Here is a 21,940-nt window from a genome sequence, read left to right as displayed (position 1 = left end):
AGCGCTCAAGGAGGTGGCGCCCCCGCGCGCCTAGCGGACACTTCGTGAACCTTCCGTGAACAGTCACGGCCGTGGAACAGTGCGAGCAGCGAGGCTGATTCGTTGACAGCGACGGTACTTAATTAAATGATATTAATGGCGCCTTTCGCCCAAAAGCCATGATCTGGATACGTGGGCCGCCGCAGCGGGGAGCCACGACTGGCTAACTCGAAATTAAATCGTTTGAGAGAGAGAGAAAGAAGCAAGGAAAGACAGGGAGGTTAAGCAGACGCACGTCCGGTTTGCTGCCTTGCACTGATGGGGGATGGAATAAAGGGGCGAAAAGAGAGACAGAAGAAGAGAGAGAGACGGACAGAATCACGCACACACATCAAGACTGCGGGCGGTCGCACAGGGCTGCTGACTTTAGGTATTTCGGTAGCACTTTCGTTGCCTTCTGCGCCCTCTACGCAAAGTCCATGGTCCTAGAATATTGTTTACAGAAAATGGTCTCGAATACAGCTGATTCAGAAGCATCCGGTGCGGGCATCGCTGGGTGTCGTAGCGAGCGCAGATGTGCAGGACGTGTTCATTAGATTACGTCACAGCCTTGCGTGTCGAGTAGTGGTGGGTGCCGTTGTGAAAGCTTGACCGTAGATGGTGTCATATAACGCACATAACGTACGCCGAAAGCACAGTAAATGAAGACTTTTGCGTTCCACCAGCAATGTAATGCAGCCGTCGAGGGCAGGAGTCGAACCCGCCACCCCGCGGGGTTGCCCGGGTTGTGCCAGAGTCGTGCAACTGGCCGTGCTAGAAATCTTGAGGTTTTCCCATGTCGCAGATAATACGAACCGCCACTTCGTGAATGAATTTGCTCGCTCGCAGAAGCACAAAGTTACGAATGTTACTGCGAAGTGCACAATGTCATTCAAGCGACAGTCAATCTTGGGCAATACTTTTCTACACATTTGGTTAATATATATATATATGATAGCTGGAGTCGTTGGCGTAGAGAGTTCACTACGGGGAGCACCCTAGCGAAGTCGCTGACTCAGGTTTGTGGAGGATGCGCAGTTAAAAAAATGATGTCATTATTCAAGCATTACAAACGATAAATAAACGTAGATACACAGCTGGCATTCATCAATAAAGTATAGCCTGGAGATTCGTGGTTACGAGAGGACCACGTAATCTGTGAACGGCAATCGGGTGGGAGGCTTGGATGCAGGCCCACAATGTATACGTGCGGCTTCCTCTCAGTCACACCTTTTCACCAAAATAAAGTGCCTAAATGTAAGTCCACTTCAATCCACCTTGGCTAAGCCTGCCACGGCCACCTCGTAGATCGTTCTCGACTGAAACGCGGAGGCATTTGCCGGTTGTACACGGGGATGAACGCGCGGGGCAGCACGCGCTCGTCGTGCGAACTGCGAATAGATAGATGCACAGGGTGAGAGGTGGGGCCCGACGCGCGCGCGCGTTCTCGCTCAAGAAAAAAAAAAAGCATGAAAGATGAAGGAGGAGGCTTCGCATGCGCCACCACGAGCACTGACCGTGCGCTACCCAGCCGTGCTGACAGGAGTCGCAGAGCCGGTGGCCTCCTCCCTTGCCGGGCGTGAAGCACTCACAGCCACATCCGGGTCTGGTGCATCGGATCGCCTGCGGGTGCGGCACAAGAGGTTATTAGAATGGGCCCGATCGAAAGGCGCGGAGAATGTGCGCGCACAACAGGGAGCGTGTGCTATATGCGGCCAATAGCGGCATGCTCAGTCGCCCATGGCTGCGCATGCGTGCATAGCCGCAGACAAACCCTCCCAGACTGTACAGCACATCACTTCTCGGAGCACAATAACAGCTATACAAAAAGAGAAGCACGCAACTCATGAGCTACGACGGCAGCTGCTATATTGACCCCAATGTCCAGCGCTGCAGCAGTGCGGTTAAATACCGTGCAGCGGAGGGCACGCACTTAAGCACTGAGATTTACTGCCGATCTCATCTCATCCGATATAAGGAGCAGGCGTAAACGCTGCATAAATGTGAAAGGCAACACCTATTAGGTATTCCAGGAATGATTACTGAAGGTAGTTCGAGCCTTGTTGATATTTGCTTCTTGAGTAGTTCGTCTGCTCTGTTCGTCGGGTAGGACGGAAACTAGGAACGGAAGGCGGTTTTGAATGCTTCGGAATGCCATTAATGTGTTACCTGTTAGCTTTAATACTGTTTTTTTTTTTTCTGAACTGCTGTACAAACAAGGCATCAATGATAAATATGCCACTTTTGTTGCACATATTCATAAGCTCTCCCATACAGCGATATTGAGAACGATGGTAGGAAAGGACGAAAATGAACGTTGTGGCTAAGAAATATGCACGATCAGGTGGCAAGATGGTTGTGTTTGCTGATGGCTTTCAGTTTCAGACAAGATATAAAAGAACCTTTTTCTCTACGCATTCAGACAAGTGACTTGCTTCGTGCATTTCGGATAACTCTCTCGAGCCGTTGACGAAAAGCAGTGAATTTTAATGTACCTAAATATGTCTGTTCATTTGCATCTCCTTACTAAAAAAAAACGCACACGGCGAACCATTTGAAACCAGACATTATATTCGTTTTCCTTCGTATATATGTACTCTTTGCAGGAAACGAAGCGTTTGGAGTTGACCATGCCAACAAATTTGTCGCTTCAATAGATTACCCAAGACAGCCAGCACTTTCACTTATTCCTCGCATAAGTAAATGTTCGTAACTGAAAGCAGCTTCGTGTACTTTCCTTTCGTACAAATTACACGGAGATTGCGGCTATAGGCGTGCGCAGGGTTCCCCTTCAGGGGGGGGGGGGGCGAGGGTTCATTGCGGCGCAGCCCCCCCCCCCTATTAAGTCAATGTATGGGGCAGACCATCCGCCCCCGCCCCCGCCCCCGTCTTCTTAGGTGACTAGGGGCGGCGACCCCCCTCCCCCCTCCACCCCCCCCCCCCGTTCGGACGCCTATGATGGTGACATTAGTGGCCATCCGCCTTATATCAGTTGAAACAATAAAAATTGGCCACAGTCATTTAAGAAAGGCTAATTTTTTACCTAAATAAGCGAAAGTTCTTTTTAAAGGCATCGCGAATAGAACTGCTATAACAATGAGAGGGGAAAAAAAAAGCAAGCAGGTAGTTTAGAAGCGTGATACGTGTGTAGCATATCATTAACGCTAGGATCACACATCGTCACTTTTTCTTAAGAATAAAAGGTGAACAATGTAAAACATGTAAATGTGGAGTGTATTATAACGCTACGTAAACATAAACACATTGTTTACAAGCACAAGCAGGCACATAATTGAGGACAGATAACTAACAGTTTACTCAAGGTATGCGCCGATTCCTGATTTCTTTCATCATTTTCCGTTTCACGCCTATGTTATACAAACCGACAGTGAGATCATTAAATACTTTTGGCACAACAGTAAGCAGTGGCGTAGCCAGAAGTTTTTCTTTCTTTTTTTTTAGGGGGGGGGGTACCATACTTTATGTATGTTCGTGCGTGCGTCTGTATGTGTGCGTGTACACATACGCATGCCAATTGAACATTTTCGGAGGCTTTGAACACACACCCCCACGCACACACACAGCCCCACAACCCTCCCTGGTTACGCCAGTGACAGCAGGTAAAGATGAGTAAAGTAGAGAGATCGCGGTATTTTTGCACCCACTCATGATGTATGAATACGATATTTAACAGTCATTTCAAAATTCATGCACCTTGGCTCCGTAATCAAGAGCAGTGACCGTTGATGCGGTAGCTTCATTGCTAACGCATACTGCGTTCTTATGCCGCTGTCAAACGGTCAATTTCAATCGCGATCTGGCCTCACCCAGATCGAATTTCGTGATCGTAATTGGCTCGCTTTGTGAAAGCTGCGGACGGGAACCAATCACTGTGGAGAAATTTGGTCCTGATCTGGTTCGATCGCGATCAGCAGTGCACGGTTTGACACTGGTACTAATCTACATACCGCATATTCCATACTGTAACGTTACGCTTCCCGTAACGCTTCTGTCATCACCCGCGCACCGCTCGTCGCATTAGAGACGTCGCATTAGAAATGTAGAGGGAATGCGAAGAGAACGCGCAATAGAAGAAACGTGGATAACGCAAAATACAGAAGCCCGTTGCAATATTCCACGAAAAACGAAGGAAATCCAGAAGCAGGCTTTACCGCACAATTACTCTTATTGTGGCGAAGCAGGTTTTCGGAGCAACCATTACACACGCGCAGACATTCCTTTTTTTTTTTTTTCTAGATGTAGCTGGGGTTTGTATGAGCGCACTGGCTTCTGTAAAATAAGGTGCGGTCGTTATTATGCGAAACAGTATATAACTTTACGTGACACTTGAACATATAGTTACAGCGTTCAACATTACCATAAGGTAGGGGCACACATGCTTTGTGGTGAAGACGGCACTGCCAGGAGGAGGAGGAGGAGAAGAAAAACGGAAAGACAGGGAGGTTAGCCAGTTCTCAGACCGGCTGGCTACCCTGTGCTGGGGAAAGGGGAAGGGGGAGTGAAAGATGATAGAAAAGGGATGTTACAAAAAAAAAAGAACAATAGTACAATAAACGACACTGCTTAAAGTCTGTCTATGAGATTAGTTTTGCGCAAAAAGCGCAATAACGCTTTCAAAGCTTTCCGTGCCGAGGATGGTTTCGGCCAGTGTCCTAAGATCTTTTCCTCCGACAGTGGATGATTGTCAAGTCTATTTAACGCTGCGGACAGTTCTTCTCTTTGTGCACTGAAGCGAGGACACTCACAGAGAAGATGGGCGATTGTCTCCTCGCAGCTACAGTTATCACATGTCGGGCTGCTGGCCATTCCAATTCGAAATGAGTAGGCCTTCGTGAAGGCCACCCCGAGCCACAGGCGGCACAGGAGCGTCTCCTCAGCTCTAGTTATTCCCGACGGAAGAAGGAGCTGTAGATTCAGGTCCAAGTTGTGAAGACGGGCGTTGGTAAATTCCGTCGAGTTCCACTGTGCCAGTGTCAGTTCACGTGCATGGAAACTGCCAGGGTTGTATATATGCGCTGTACATCTATTTCTGTGGATAGTCTATGTATTATGTAAGTGGACTTCCGCTTTTAAATTTCCCTCCCGCAATATTATGAGCGTCTGAGTCATTTGCATTGCACACAGAAAAGTGCGGTGCAAGCTGAACATTGTACGTAGTTTCTCTCGTACGCTAATAAATCAGGCTTAAGAATAGAACCTGTTGTTTCCTGAAACAAACAGGCTCTGGCACACAGGCAGAGGAGGATATGTCTGAAGGGTGCGGGTGGGATTTGCAGCCACGGCGGCGTACATGGGGATGAAATGCAAAGAACACTGGTGTGCATAGATTTGGGTGCACGTTAGGGAACCCCAGGTGGTCGAAATTAATCCGGAGTTCCCCCATACGTCATGCCTTATAATCATATCGTGGTTTTGGCGCGTAAAACCCCCGTAATTATTCGTTAATTGTCCAGAATATGGCCCATAGCTGGGAGAACGGCGCATGTGCAGTAAGCGCTCATAAACCGAAGTGCTGTCACTGTGCTTTTTCCTGTCTTCGCTGACGCGACACAGAAACACTGTGGGTGTCTGTACACACGTAACATGCAGATAATAATAATAATAATAATAATAATAATATTATTATTATTATTATTATTATTATTATTATTATTATTATTATTATTATTATTATTATTATTATTATTATTATTATTATTATTATTATTATTATTATTATTATTATTATTAATTGTTAGCGTTTTACGTCCCAGACCCACGATATGATTATGAGGGACTCCGTCGTGGAGGGCTCCGGAAATTTCGAGCACCTGAGCACTTATTTAGTGTGTACCTAAATCTAAGTACACGGGCCTAGCATTTCGCCTCCATCGAAATGCGGCCGCCGCGGCCAGGATTCGATGCCGCGACCTCCGGTCAAGCACTGTCGAGCACCATAACCACTAGACCACCACGACGGGTACGCGTAACATGTAGATATATTTAACGCAGGACGGTGGGAATGGCTGCGTGCCATTTTGACTATACGTCCTTTTATCGACAGAATGTATTTCGTCCTTCTCCCTGCCTTCAACAGGCGGGCTAGTTAGTATTGTAACGTTAACCACCGCCGCGCCTGGACGCTAACACTGTGTTTAGCGTTCCAGCGTGGCTGTGGATTTCCTTCGCAGCGCACGCCATGCAAGAGATGCGCCGGATCGTCTACTAGCGGTCACGATTGTGCGATGCAGAACTATCGGTTATTCCAATCCCCGCATGCTCGTTCAGAACGCGGAGTTTACCGAGACTGCAGGGCCAGACTACATTGTTAAATTAATCAATGACCGTGCTTACATTCGTTTTCAAGTACTCACATCACAGTGCCATCACTTTTAAAACAATCGGCAGACACAGCTGCTGGTAGACAGGTTCTGTCAAGCCACTAGATGTGCGAATGCGCGCTCGACTGAACACGATGATACCGCGTGAATTCCGATTCCCACGGGGAGGAGCTTAACACTCGAGCGAATTGAGGGGCGCTACATCACTTACAGATCACTGGTGCGTGTACCCATGTAGACTTTCCACTGAACTAGGCTGGCAGGATAAATTCGTCTTCTTTCTTTTTTTCTTTTTTTTACCAATCCTCACTGCGCTCCATGGGTGAAGTGGAGCGCGTTTTGCGTCGCCGCACACAATTTGTGTCTCTCCCTCCGGTTCACCATTCTACCCCTCGTGACGTAAATGTCGAATAGGTTACGGAGCTTCGCTTCAAACGTGAGAGCATAGCACGGGAAAAAACTGCTGCCGATATGGGCGCTACTTGCGCCCTCACTGAACATTTTGTCTGCGCACACACTGACCGCGTTGCAGACGGGAGTCATTTTGTCTCCAAACATGGTGAGGGTAGATCACTTATGCATTACTTGTGCATTAATTATGCATGTGAAGAGACAAATGGTGATATACGGCAACTTACATCTGTTGACGAAGTCCACGCTATTCTTTAAGCCACTCCATCATATAGTGCATGGCGAAGCTTCGACGCATACCCACCCGGTTGTAGAGAGCAACTTATTTATACACATTACACTATAAATGCAGTCTGAGCAGTGTCCCCTCGCTATACAAGAATTACTTGGAGCATAAACAACAAATCATTCGCAGGAACGGAACTCACTGTATTCTTACAGGACTTTAGCAGGGCGCAGGCGCATCGGTGTTCTTGATAAGTGATCTTTTGTGCTCATGAATGTAGATGAAACTGAGTTCGAATATGTCATCCATGTAAGCAGGACTCTTACAGCAGCGGCTACAGTTTTTTGTTGATTGGTTATAAAACGAAAAAAAAAACGGCTACCTTGAAATTATTTTTCAATAAAAAGTGGCCCAAAGAGAGCATTTTATGCGCAAGAGCCTCTAACAGGGACCCGTCCGAGCATCAGTGCTTCGTGCTCTGAGCAGTAAGAGGCTACCTTGCGTCTCGTATGTACTCGCTCGCAGCCGATAACAAAGGATAAAGATCAGTGGTGCGAACAGTCAGCCTATTCAAATAAAATAAAAAAGAAAAGGATTTGTTGTCCTTTACGAGGCCCTAGCTCCGTGTTTCCGACCGCCACCCCGGTTTCCGAGGTGGGAGTGCGAAGAGCAACGATCCCGTCGGCGCGCGCCCCCTCGCGGCCAGTGCTGGCGCGTCTGACGATCGGCGGACAAAAGAATACGCTCGGTTCTTCTCCCGCAGTGTCTCCTCCTCGCGTCCGGAGGTCGGGGAAGAAAGAAAGAGTTTCGGAACGCGGCAGCAGAAAAGGTCAGAGGACAAGAGGCCGACCGGGATGTTGTCCTTTACGAGGCCTTATATAAACCAACCGCTGCGCGGGCGCCACCCTTTGGCCACCACCAGCTCTCCGATAACGAGCTCGGGGCCTGCGCGGGTCCCCCGCAGGACACCCAAGGGAGCCACGTCGGCTGATGGAGGAGGGCCGCCGCAGCTGCGCTCGCCCGCGGGCCTGACCGGGGCTCGGGTCGGGGGTCAAATTGCCTGCTCGGGGCGATCCCGAGGGAATGTCTCCGCTGCTTTCTCTCTCCCCGTCTCCTCTGATGCCGAGCTGCAAGAGCTTCTCTCTGTAGGTTCAAGAGGAACAACGCAGAGACCCCGGTTCGCTCGTCTTTCTATTCGAGCGCCTGCTTTCTTCTCTGTCCGCGTGAACGTCAAGTGAAGAGCAAGATAGCACGCTAGGCCCGAGAGCTGCCGCAGCAGCAGGTGTCGTGAATTTAGCCGCCGCCAGCCGTTTCACGCTCCCGTTTTCCCTTTTCTTCCTAGGCTTAGAACAATATACGGTCGAAGGGAGTAGAGGCGAGAGAAGGTATAAGTGACGACGTGGACGGGGTGCTTGATGAACGAGAGAGTTGCAAAAAAGCGAGGGAAGAACAGTGGAATAGGGGAGAAAAAGAGAGCAACGGAGTTACGGTTGCGCTTTCTGGGCTTTCCTTTGAAACTATGTGGCAACCCTCAATAAATGCTTAGTACGCGATGAAGGTCGCCTCATTTTTTGTTGAGTTAAGGAATCAGACGCTTCTAGTGCTGGTGCGGCCGATTACATAAAGCAGGAAAGCAGCCGAAAAGACAACAACCGACGGCAAGGACGACTTTTTGTCCGCTTTATTTCACCTTCATTTATGTCATAATTACTATACTCCAGTTAAAAATAATAGATTATGTCCCTTGTGGTTTCCTTGTCTTAAGTGTCTCTTGGATTCATTACATTGTGTCTAACAAAAAATACGAGCCTCCCGAACAATTCTCTTTCTTTCGTTACTTGAAGCTTAGCGCGGATGTACTTGCTTTTGCTTGAACGTTACATGCTGGGATAAAGAAAAGAAATTCTGTGTGGCCCACAGTGGTTGCGACACTTGATTTCGGAGCGTGGGCGCCCTGTTCAAACTCAGTACCGCCAACGTGTATTTTGTTTCATAGATTTATTTCTTTGCGGGGATGATCGTCTTGAGCGACAGAGGGACGGAAGGACAGTGCTCTCGTTGAGTCGGCATGGAAGTGCTCACGCATTTAAAGTTCTGTAATGTTGTTTGCTGGGCGGCTTGGTTCATGTCGGTGGTTGAAAAAAAACCAGCCGAACAAATACGAATACGAAATTTAAGAATCAGAGAAGACAAGTGCTGTACTTACATCCTTAATATTTATGAAAGAGGTGGGACGATGCGCTGTTGGTTTGATGTCTTCAGCGTCAAATCCAGGGCTCGTACCGTCTATAGTTCTTTCGTGTTGTTCTCGAATGGCTTCTTTCACTCACTAATGCGTAAGAAAAAATGCATGCAAAAGAGGTACGATTCGGCGCGCGAGGAGACAATACTTGAAACAATTTGCGCATGAACATGCGAGAACTCGAGGCCTTCCTTCGAGCTATAGTTCTGTCGAAAGCTCGTCCTTCCCACAAACTCGTGCTCTCGCTTGACACAGTAAATGAACGCCTTCATTTCCGACGTACTTCGTGCTTTTCCTTGTTTGACTCGTTGTTTGCAGAGACGCCGGTCCTGACCAAACAAGAATCAGCGCTGGCATGGCAAACGAAAAGAATTGCGGCGTGTATACGCGAACGCCGCTAACGAGTGCGCGGGCCGCGCTATCCGCTGGTTCCTCCTCAATAAACGTTCCTCGAGAGACTCTCAACGGTCAGCCACGCCAAATAGCAGTAGGCACGACCGCGGACGCCCGCGTTGGTCAACCGCGCCGTCAGCCGCCCGACGGGCTCAGAGAGCGCCCTGGGGACTTCGCGAGCCGGCGGCCAACAGCCCCGGCGGGTGCCGTGTAACAAGCAGTGTCCAGCCACACCCCGTTCCGTCTCGGACACCGAGGGGGCTCGAACCCTGATCAATGTCGCGGACGGGGCTCTGACCACGTCGTTAACGGCCTCTCGGGGCTGCCCTCTGCCCGTTTCCAATCAGGGTTGCCGGCCACGCCGCATTCTACGTATTTGCCTGATCCTGCTAGCGTGCGCTGCACCAAGACACTCCCGGCCATCCCCTCAACCCATCCGCCGCGGTTCACTGTACATACGCCGCGGCGCTCGGGTGGCCACGCGAGGGTTCGATCGAAGAACCATTCGCGAATATAGGGCGCGCGAATGCGTAGCGTCCAGCGGTGCTCGGTTCGTCACTCCCAAAATGCATCAAAGGGTTTCTCCATTGTCTGTTTTTACACCTCGTTTTGCCATTTCCGAGGAGAGATGTCTCGACGAGACGGTAACAATGGGTAACCGCGTTCGTTCATGATAGCGTCAACCATATAAGGCGGGACTAGAGCAGATGCTCTGGAACACGCAGGCACGCACATACACACGCACGCACACATTTCGCCAGCTCCAAAACATGTCGCCAAATAACCGCGATAGCGAACGAAACTATAACAATGTTCTGTGAAATGCTGTACTTACAAAGGGAGGAGGAGGAAACTATGTGAAATTCTCGAACTTATGAAGGCGATATGTTCCCTTTGTAATATCGAGACAATCCATGTGCACGACTCTCAGAAGTTACAAAGGGAACACATCGCCGGCTGTACTCTATTTCCACCGGTATGAATTGATATTGATGCAATGTATCTTTTTTTTTTTACTTTACGCGGTCCGGACAATCAGCTCAAGGATGACTGGCAGTAATTAAGTTGCAGCATTGACACGTGGTACGTAGCGAAGACGAGTTTATGTACCTTTATATGTATAATAAATGGGCTGCAAGTTTGATGCTGTTCAGAAGCTACTCTCGACAGCCGTGTACAAATATGAACTGCCATTTTCTGCCGTTCTCCGTATCTTATAAGCATTGTGCCAAAGTGAAGCAGATATCCATGACGAAGACATTTAGCTTAAAGGAGTACCGACACGATGTTGAGACATCGCAAAAGGGACATTTTAACGCGACAGCGTTAAAGAGCTCGTTTCGCAGAAATTCTGGTGTCGGCGTCGTCGATTGTCAGCGAAAAGTCGGGCTTGTCCGTGACCGAAAAATCGAGAAAGATGCAAATAAAATAAACAATAAGAACTTTTGGTAAGAGTGAGAATCGAATTTAGGCCTTCTGCGTGACAAGCAGGTGTTCTACCACAGAGCCACGCCACTGCTTGAAACAGCTTCGAAAAAGAAACACTATATGAATGTCTTGTAGTGGGCGGAGTCTCCTTAACGCATGTAATATTCCGTGGCAGAAGCCTAGAAACGTGCGAGGCGTCAGAACATGTGAAGTGTGCAACGAGTGGGTGTTTTAAAGGCCCACCTATTACGAAGCCCTCGGACATATTTAATCATCATCAGCAGCAAAAGGCATCAACAAAGTTAGCAGCTGCGTAGGTTCGCGTGTTGCCTATACGGACGCGCGGTGGGCCCTTCGCTGATTCGCAAAAGGAAGAATTATGGCGTATAGTGGGCACTGCGCAACTGTACTTGCAGTTGGCATTCTAGGATAGTTTGAAGCTTCCAATGTTACGCTGTCCAATGTTACACACAATTATGCTGTCGCGTTCTACTCTTGAAGGCGAAGCTCAAGCGTCCTCCAAGTTTTTCGTTTCCTTGGTATGCAGTGTTAACGCTCTCCACACACCGGAGTAGGACAACACGTATAAAATATATTGCTTTGATTTTAAAGTCTTCGTCGCTGAGGCTTGAGCATCTGCAAGCCAGCCCGCAATGGACATTATCCGGACGAGACAACACAGTTCCACTGAGTTTGCGAACTCTGCGTCATGCATGCAGCCTTAACCGCAGAAATCATTGTCAGGGTCGCTGGACGACAATTCACTCATCGTTTTTAATGTGCACCATGAGCAGATGTCAGATCTGCCGCAAGTATACGTCGCGAGTTGCTGTCTCCCCGTGACATCACATTGCGATGACACGTCACTGAGAAGCCACCCATTCGATATCGAAACCGAAAGTGTTTTTTTAAGGTAGCGGTATTAAGAATATATTCGATGCATTCCCAGGCACCACAATACTCTCTTTAGGGTCCTCGACACCAGTGTTTTTATTTAGAGCAACAATTGGAAAATATTTAAAAATTGTGTCAGTGCTTCTTTAAGGTTTAGAGTGCGTGGAATATAATCGGTAACTCACGTGAGGCTTCCAAAGATACGCCGAAGCTGACAAAGATACATAAGAATACTAACTGTTGGACGAGTTGATATTCTACCACACTTCCACATCAACGTGCGGGGCATTGCAAAGATTACGAATAGAGTGCGCGGTTGTCTGATGGCACTTTCTCTTGCCTGTCGCGCTGTATGTACCAAATAATTCAATTGGCAACAGGGTATAGCGAATAACCCTATCAAATGCTTCCGAAAGCTATAACTTCAGCAACAACGAAAAGCCGCTGTGATGCACTTGGTTTCGGCATCGTGATCAGTGCCGGACGCAGAAATAAGTTGGCAAAATCGAAAAAAGAAGTGCTTTAGAAAGTGCGCGGACGGTGTGGGTTCTTCGGTAGTACCACATCCGGTCGCCAAGCTGGCAAACGTACTCACACAGCAGATCCGTAGCACGGCAGCCCACGTGCCAACCAACGAGTTTCCGCTTCCGGTGGGCTCCCCACGTTTTCACGCTGCCGCGGCGAATGTGTGGAGACTGGCGTCTCTAAATGTGTGCAGCACTATGAAATCTACAGCGCGCCTCAGGTAAGCACATATTGCGAACGCGCGATCCTGCATCATCCGCGAGCGCTATTTGTGACTCCAGAACGTTAACGTAACGCCGGCCAATTATAACAGTCGACGGAATCGTTTAAGTAACGAGTAAGCATGCTGGATGACTGGAAGCGAATTTTACGAATGGGCATTCTTTATTCATTCCACATGGGAAAGCGACACGGTAATGATATTGCATATGCTGGCTGCGCGACGTCAGCGGTCGTAAGATGGAAGAATCCTCCTGGCCATCCGCAACTTCTTTTGACACAGGGCGCGATCGGAAATAAATTTTGAATTAAGCACTGACCACATATACAATCCCAACAGTGCGACCTATACCGGCATCGAGTACATATCGCAGTCGTAGGCATGTTACACTAAAGGACCTACAACACTGGTCAAATACGAGCGGTCTTGCGAAAAAATCCTTAAGCGAGATAGCGCAGATAACGCGTAGAAGCATACGAAAAAAGAAAAGAAACTGTTGATAACAATGAGAGAGAGAGAGAAAGGAAAGACAGGGACGCTAACCAGAGGAAGACTCCGGTTTGCTACCCTCTACTTGGAAAGGAGAAAGGGGTTGTAAAATAATAAAAGAGACGAAGAAGAGTCTGTGACTACACTAGTCGACAAAACAAAACAAAAAACAAGGTCATGACTATAGCACCGTCCAAGTACTACACACCAACGTCGTCTGTGAACAGTCACAATTTCTGATTCAGTCCGGGTTCTCGAAGAAACCGTCACAACGCCCTCAGAGCGGCTCGCATCGAAGACCAGGTAGGCCAGTGCCCTCTCAGCCGCACTAAGCCAACCGCCCTCTCACAAATAGCACTCAGCACAAAGAAATGTGATGTATAGGCAGGATGGCAGCGACGGTCAACCACGAAACGTCCATACATATGATAGCCCACAGCTACGCGAAATTCATCCTCCGATTACCTGCACGCAACTACAGTTTCGCTAACACTGTTCAGCTTTAGTGATGCAAACTGGAAGGCCACCCTTTCCTACACGCAATGCAAGGCTCTCTTTCCGAGCGGTTCCTCTGGACTTCCCCACCTCATCCGACCCGCGGCTCGTCTTCTTTTCCCGCGGGCTTCCCCGCACTGCACCTGGCACCCGCTATGCGAAGAACAGCGACCGATCTCCTCCGAGGTGGTGGCGGCGGTGCATGAATAAAACAACGCCTCCTGCCACTTTGTCCGGACCGTCCGTTCTCGGCGCGGCAGATCGGGAAGACGGCGAGGGAGAGCGCGTGCGCGGAGCCGTGTCGCTCCCTATTCAGGCATTGCAGCCGCGGGAGCGAGGGATGGCCGACTGCCGGGGCGCGAAGGCGAATCACGGGGTCATCCAGCGCAGCGCCTCGCTTCCTGGCCTCCCTTATAATGGCAGAGAGCAAAAATCGATGCGGCCTTTTCGCTTTTTCTTTCGGCTACCTTCATTACTCGCACCGAATCTTTGGTCCACTCCAGACATGCAATTTATTGACTGCCGGTATACTATATGAGCTTGCCTTTTGCGCTATCTTGAAGTTATTATACGATATCGCGCTTGAGCCAATCCGCGTACGCTAGAGCATGACGTTCTTCTGCTAAGCAAAACAAGGTCGTGGGTTCGATTCCCAGTAGAATTGCGATGTAGGCTAAATGCATAAAGGACTGCATAAGATCAACATCAGCCCTCCACTGAACAGCGAGCCTCATAAACCATCAAAGGTGGACCTCGGGTATGTTGGCAGCTCATAATGAATGCACGAACAGCGCAAACAAGAACTGGTGAAGAACACACACAGCGCTGTGCGCGTGTTCTTCTACGGAAGTTATCGTTTCCTGTGTTGTTCGTATAAATTTGTTCTCATAAACCAACGCATGGTGTACAATTTCAGTCCACCAGCTCGTCGCCTCCTATTGAGCTGCTCTTGAGATTTCTAGTTGAAGGCCTTGGCCAAGAAACCAGAACTCTCGCAGGTGCATCAGATCTCTTCGAAAGGGGGCAGGAAAAGGCTTTCGGCAGGTCGAGCTTGCTATAGTGCAAGCTATCCAGTCGGACTAAACCTGAAAAATTTCCGTGACTTTCCCTCATCTGCTCCTTATCTCGATCCCGGTAACGTGAAAGCGTATACGTCATTTTAGGAAAGTTCACATCACGCCCGTTCGTGGCATCAAAAGGTCCGCCTGGCAGCCTGGACCGTGCTTAGTATCGTACAGTGACCGAGAACTGTCGTGAGAGATGATCCACGTATGGATCACGTAACGTACCACAGAAGTCCAAGAGAAAATAGTCATTGGTTGCTATCTTTGCACAAGGGAATGGGATATAATATATATATATATATATATATATATATATATATATTCGAGCCGCTGAAAAGGGCCGAAAAAAAATCTTTGGAACCCGCCTGCCACCGGGGGACACTTATAACTCGAGCTATGCGTACGGGTTTCTAGGAAGGCGAAGGCGCGCGAGAGTGCGGAAACTCGAACCTCAGACTAAAAGTGGTCGTTGTTTCGTTTTACTTTATAATCTACGCCTCGCTTATATACTGGTGCACTTGGCACAGTGCATAGCAGGGTATAGGGCAGAGGCCATGCCGCATGGCTCGGAAGCTCAAGAGAAGCTGCACATCGCAAGCTCGCGCCCAATCAGCGAGCGGAAAGGAATTGGTCTCGGCGGCGGCTCTCCTTCCCAGAAGGTTGCGACGCCGTGGCTGGAGCCCTCGCTGTGCGCGCACCGAACCGCGCGACCGGTCACGTTCGTCGGCGGCTGGGGCCTCGGCGACGTCACGCGCGCGCGCCATAAATCTGCGCCTCTGCCACGACGCACGTGCGCCGGCTGGGCCGCCTCGAGAGGAAGAACAGGGGGCCGCCCTTTGGCCGTCTGGCTTCTTCGCCACCATAAAGCATCCGCGCCGCTGGCCAACAACGCCGGCCGCGTTAGCTCAGGGACGTCGCCGACGCCATCGCGCCTCCTCTTCGTGGCGAGGAATTCAGCCCGACCCCGACCGCGCGCGTTCGCTTGTGCGACCCTTTAGCGATAGCTCGCGCTGCCGTTGCGTTGTTGTCCGTGGTGGCTCTTCTCAAACCGCTAAGTGGCGAAATGCACGAGTGTGCGGCGCTCTTGCGGACTTCCTGGCAAGGATGAGCGCTATGGAAAGCAGATGTAGATGTAGATCCTAAAATTTTGTCTCACACCAACCCCGTGGGATTGGCCAAGAATCCGGTACATAAGATAAAATATTTAATCATGTCAGAGGTAGGGTAATCTATAGAAAGGCCCGGAACACTTTTAGAATTCAGCTCTGCAAATGTCGCTTAGCTTATCTACACATAACATTCTATTGACATCTGCATCTTGATAGCTGCACGCTCATGTAAATCATTCAGCGAGCGTCACAAGCGAGCTAGCACCGTTGGCTAGTGGTGCAACTACTTTTGCGAAACTGCCTTGTTGCCATTGCAGAGATAACGCCCCTAATGCGATGCATTGGACATATATCATGTGGCACTTAGACGTATTGAGTGAAATGTTGCACGATAAGCATGATCGTATTCCTCTTGCAGAGAGAGAGAATCGATTCTGAAAAAGGGCCACGCAACAGCAGCCAAAGAACTCCAACACAACTCGCAGGCCCTCTCTTCCAGGTGCAGAACAACTTGCAGTCTACCGCCGTGCGACCTCTGTATCGGTTTCAGTCAGCCGGTGGCTAATGTCGTGCACGAAGACATGCGCCCTTAGCGGCGAGCCAAGCTCCCACTTTTCTTTTTTTCTTTTTTCCATTGAGCTCCGGCAGAGGGAGCCGCATACGCACCGCATGCACACGTACACATCGCATATTGCGGGGCGCGCCGATTGTTGATGAACGAGCCGCTGCGCCCGGGGTGGGCCGCTCTGTTCTCTGCGTTCTGCCGAAGCGCTGTCGCGAAGGAGGAGGCTTCTTCGATTCACCTTAAAGAGAGACGAAAACGAGAACAAAGCGGGCCAACGTGTGTCTGAGAAGGGCGTGAGAGCGAGAGCGTCTCAGGGATATGGAGGAGCCCTCGTCCGCGCACCTTTGCGGCGAACGGCCGCGTATAGGTGTGCGCCAGTGCGAAGGAGAAACCGAAGAGGCCGATTAATGGGGCTCAGCCGGAGGTCAGCCGGGACAGCACACCGACGAGAGACAATGGACGAACGTTTCTTCTTTTGAGCACGCCCTTTCCCGTCGCCCAGGCTACAGTGCGGGACAAGGATGGGCGGGAGAAGTGGGGGGGGGGGGGGAGGCTGTACATAGGAGGGGGGTGGGAGGGGGGGGGGGAACCAGCGAGTGCGTCGTCAGCCGCGGCGGCGAACGAGCGTGACGGCTATCGGGCCGCGGGCAAATAAAAACACGCGGCCCGCAGCGACGGCGAGCAAGCGGCTTCGTTTCGGAAATTAAGGGGCGTGTCGGGCGGCGTTGTTGTTCAAACTTTGAGAGGCGCCCGTACGCCTTCGCGGGGCTGTCCCAGGGACGACCGCTTCTCGTAGAATGGGGAGAGCTCTCTCTCGTTGCCGCCAGGATATCTATCCCTCCCGTTTTCTCTCGGCTGGTGCGATAGATCACCGAGCGGAGCTCGCTCTTCCTTCAGAGCGCACCGCCTCCTCTCAGGCTGCCCAGGTGCGCTCGCGCTTCGCGCGGCCGATACAGCACGCACTGCATGGCGCGGGTGACAGCTTGGGAACGGCGCAGGCTGCCGCGCACCTCTCTCAACTCGCAGGCCGAATGGTTTTCAGGCTGGGGGCGACGCACGGTGGCCGTCGTCGTCATCGTCCCCCGGCTCTGTTATTGAGCCGCTTGAGCGGTTATAACCGTGCCCTGGCTTACAAAGCGTGCAGTTATCCGCATTACGGTCTCTTTTGTGCTGCTTGCCTCGCTCTATACTGTATAGTAACCACATGAACGTGCCGCCTCTGTCCTCCAGCGTGCTTGGCAAGGACGATGAACACGCGGATGATGAGAGGGTTAACCGTCGAAAATGCCCGTTTGGCCTCTCCGTACAGATGAAAAGTGGTAGAGGGCAGAAAACACGGACAGGAAGAGAGAGAGAAAAAAAATGCCGACGGTTACGATACTCCCTAATGAGAAATTTGAGCGCAGCTCTACGCGTGTTTTCGTTTTCGTTTGGCGATATACTAAGACAAAAAATTTCATAGAGACGTGTATGTACGTACACTTACAGATAACTTTATTTTCTTAGTTCAAGACACCCCCCCCCCTCTAAGTCCTCGACGGTCCGGAAGCAAGCCTTATGGCCGTGTAATTATTGACTGTTTATTTATCAATTTTGAACACTATACAATGATAGTGAGAAACGAAAGGTGAACACGATGCGCGTACGTACGCTATAGCACCAGTAGTACGTTATTTTGTCTAAAGGTTCATTGTGCACGCCGGCTTCGCCGATAAAAAAGTTCTGCCGAGATGCGTGGAAGGCAAGGCCATCTGGTGGCATCGAAAGAAACCACAATGCCACGACACCTGACAACGTTCTGAGCCCTGATTGGCGGACGCGCACGCGACGCGTCTTTAGCTCTCCTCGTTCGCTCGATTATGGCGAGGGACAATGAGGTACGAGGCAAGACGACACTCAACGCAACAACGGGGCTGCTTTTTAAAAAGCGCTATCGTGAAACTGCTACTCACACACTAAGCTGGTGTGATAACGACACCGATAAAGAGAAGGTAGATCAGTTTGTTTCATGTTGTTATATAGAGTGACATCTCTTTGGAAAGGAAGACGCGGTAAACACGTGGAGCACGCACTAACAGCGTCACGCATTATTGTAATGGTTGGCATACTACATATGCATGTGCTTTCATCCCATTCTGCGTGCAGTGAGGCCAGTGTTCCGGTGTCTAGTGATCGCCCTAACCTGCAGCTGCAGAGGACCCGTATCTGCAAGTCGAATCGGGGACAGTAGCACAATAGGTGATCAATGTTCTCTTCGCAGCCATGTAGACATCGCATACCGCACTGTCAGCCATTTCGGTGAATGATGAATACGCTTTGCTGAAGACAACTGCCGCAGCATGCACACGAAAAAGAAGAGGCGCCGCACGCGGGGATCACTCAGGGTCGAGCCCAGTGCCTCGAAATGCTTTCTTTCGTGGGACGTATAACGTATCGTGCACATTACGTCCGCAAGCGTCACACATACACATTTGGCTAAAATTAAACGCGACCGAAAGAGCAGCCATGGTCGCACTTCACAGTAGTTTCCAGATATTAGATTCAGTGATATACACTCTTCGATCATGCTTATAAACTGCTGTGGTCATCACATGTGACGCACGTGCTATATCGGTATGTCTGGCTTATATGCATCCAAGCATAATATCAGCGTTACCATAGCAATAGACGGCTGTTTTCCACTTCAATAGCGACAAAAGTCAATAATAATGCAGACAGAGCGCACAGTTCGGGCCTCGTTGTTAGAGTTCATAAACGATATCCACCGATTACTATTATACAGGCACAAAAACGCGTGACTATAACAAGTCGGGGCTGTCACAGCACATTACCCATATCGTATGCGGCTGTCGATACCGAAAATCGGTGCTACTAACACATGCGCAGAGTTGTGTCCACGGACATGAAATGTGTGCACTTGCGTAAACGTGTATACAGCAGCGCTGACGGCGACGCTGCAAAACTCCTTTCGCAATGACCGTATATGCACTTCCCTTGTGGGCCGTCGCGGTGCATGGTATACAGCGGTTAGGGTGCCCGGCTGCTGACCCCAAGGTCGTGGGCTCGATTCCAGTCGCGGCTGTCGCATTTTCGATGGAGGTGAAAACGCGAGAGGCCCGTGTACTTAGATTTAGGTGCACGTTAAAGAACCACAGGTGGTCGAAATTTTCAGAGCCCTCCCCTACGGCGTGCCTCACAGTCATATCGTGGTTTTGGCACGTAAAATCCCAGCAATTATTATTACCTCATTGTGTACTGGTGAAAAGTCACCGCCAGCGAAATCACCTTCATGAACGTGTACGACTGTATGCCTCCGTTTTCTTCGGCGAAAACAACCGTCCAACACGATGAAACGTTTGTAGACCGGTCTTTGTTTAAGACATCGTCTCACGGTTCTTTCATCAGCGCTGTTGAAAGGTCGGATAGTTCATAGACAGGAAGACATAAATGGACTCGAATTACGGTATGAGAAATCATAACGGTCACTGAGAAGAGCATGTACTGGTGGGGCCATCTTGCAGTGCCATGACTAATTGAATTAGAAACGTTCTTGTACTGCACAGCTCTTGAAAATCATTCAATTCAATTATATGCTTTATTTATGTTTCATTAAACAATGACTGAAAGGAGCAGACACCAAAAGTTTGCTACAGTGAATAGCTTAGAACGACGCAACGGACAGTGCGTAGAACATATATCACTAACAAAAAAAAAACGAAGTTCACAAGATAAAAATGTTACATGTTGGTCGTAGATTCTTCAACAGTGGATTAAAAAGAAGCCCTTGTAAAAAGCTTTCGCGACACGAAAGAAATATATAAAAGGAAGAACGACACATCACATTGAGATGAAGTGTGATATTGGAATATTTAAATGACTCCGACATCTCATAATGTTCTGTTCGTGCAGCACCCAGAACGCATAAAAAAAAATTGCCGAAGCTCGCACTATGCCACGCAAGGCTTGAAACAGCGAAACTGGACGATTCTGAAGACTAATTTGGTTGCTTCTAGGTTGTTGGCCTTAGCTGTAGTGATGAGCGTTGTTTCTATCTTCAAGGCCGTTGCTAGGCCGTTTAGCTTGGTGATGCTAGCTCGTTTCTACGTTGATTCTCAGCGCAGAGAGGTTCGAATTAAACCACAGACAATCACAATATTAATGAGAACTAAGAGACAATAATGCCAAGGAAAGTAGATGTTATTGGTATATAAATGTGAAGAAATTAAAGTGGACGAAAAGATAACTTGCCGCCGGCAGGGACCGAACCTGCGACCTTCGAATAACGCTGTCCGATGTTACCACTGAGCTACGGCGGTGGTCATCCCCCCGTCCACTTTATAGGGTATGTATGTGCATTTAAACCTATGGGAGTGTTATTCAGTGCCGATCGCAGCCAAGGCGGCGTGTGGAACACTCTTTTTCTGCCTTTTGGCGTCACGTAGCACGTGATCGTTTTACGAGCTGGCAGCTGACCAACAAATCCCTCGCGCTGACTAACACTCCTAGGTTTAAATGCATATATATACCCTATAAAGTGCACGGAGGGATGACCACCGCCGTAGCTCAGTTGGTAGAGCATCGGACGCGTTATTCGAAGGTCGCAGGTTCAGTCCCAGCCGGCGGCAAGTTATCTTTTCGTCTACTTTAATTTTTTCACATTTATATCCCAATTATTACAAATAACATCTCCTATACTTTCCTTCGCATTGTTGTCTGTTAGTTCACATTAGAATTGTGTCTAACAAAGAAAAACGAGCCCGTACAAACCATCTTCTTTCCTTCGCAGACGGTCAGAGACACGACACGGATGTCCAAACTCCAGACAGAGAAGCTCGCGCTGAAACCAAGCTTTCGCACCTCTCCTAGATCTACGGGCACGTCGTGGTTGGCGTAAGCCTTCCATCGCTTCGAGCTCAGTCTCGCAGCCGCCATTGCATTTCCTAGTATTCTCTCGTTGTACGTACTCAGCTATTCGGCTTGCCGCCGTCGCTTCGCAGCCATTTATTGGGTTATAACTGTTGCCTTCTTCATTTTTAGTGGGCCAGTGGTGAGGGATTTACCCAACTTCTGTGGCACATACCCGTTTATGATGATGATAGTATTTTGGTTCGTCGGACAAGGAGCGATTTGCTAAACAGCTTCGCAGTGGGCAGTGTGCTTATGGAGTTCACTGTGGAAGACGAAGTTGCCTCGATGAGCACATGTGCGCTGCGCATTGTGTCTCTCCATTTTTGTCTTTTTGTTCCTTTGCACTAAAGAAGTCATATTATAGCCATTGCTATACGCTGCCTGTAGCAAAACCATCATTCCCATCCGCATGAACACTGTGTTTTCCATTTCACATTGCCGCGGAGTTTACATACACAATATAACGAATAATTAAACGAGCGGCTCGAAACAGCACACATTTCTCGTTTGCCACCCGCGTCGCACGGGCATGACACTTCATCTGCCGCACTGCAGCGTGCCCGCATGGAGTTAAAGAGCGTGGCGGGAGGGCCGCCCCGTCCGACGATCCCC

At 49.4% G+C, this 21,940-nt stretch overlaps 1 protein-coding gene across 2 annotated transcripts in view; it reads right to left on the bottom strand.

The window, feature by feature from the left end:
- Window positions 1-21,940, bottom strand: part of LOC119389526 (uncharacterized) — a 278,510-nt gene that overhangs the window by 122,767 nt on the left and 133,803 nt on the right. For both annotated transcript variants that reach the window (XM_037656833.2, XM_037656835.2), the window contains exon 3: window positions 1,536-1,641. In XM_037656833.2, coding sequence (XP_037512761.1) covers window positions 1,536-1,641 — 106 coding nt within the window. The remainder of the gene's footprint in view (window positions 1-1,535; window positions 1,642-21,940) is intronic.

Source organism: Rhipicephalus sanguineus, chromosome 4, assembly GCF_013339695.2.
Source record: "Rhipicephalus sanguineus isolate Rsan-2018 chromosome 4, BIME_Rsan_1.4, whole genome shotgun sequence".
Taxonomy (NCBI): Eukaryota; Metazoa; Arthropoda; class Arachnida; order Ixodida; family Ixodidae; genus Rhipicephalus; species Rhipicephalus sanguineus.
Note: the sequence above shows the minus strand (reverse complement) of the source record. Positions and strands in the feature narration are given on the sequence as shown.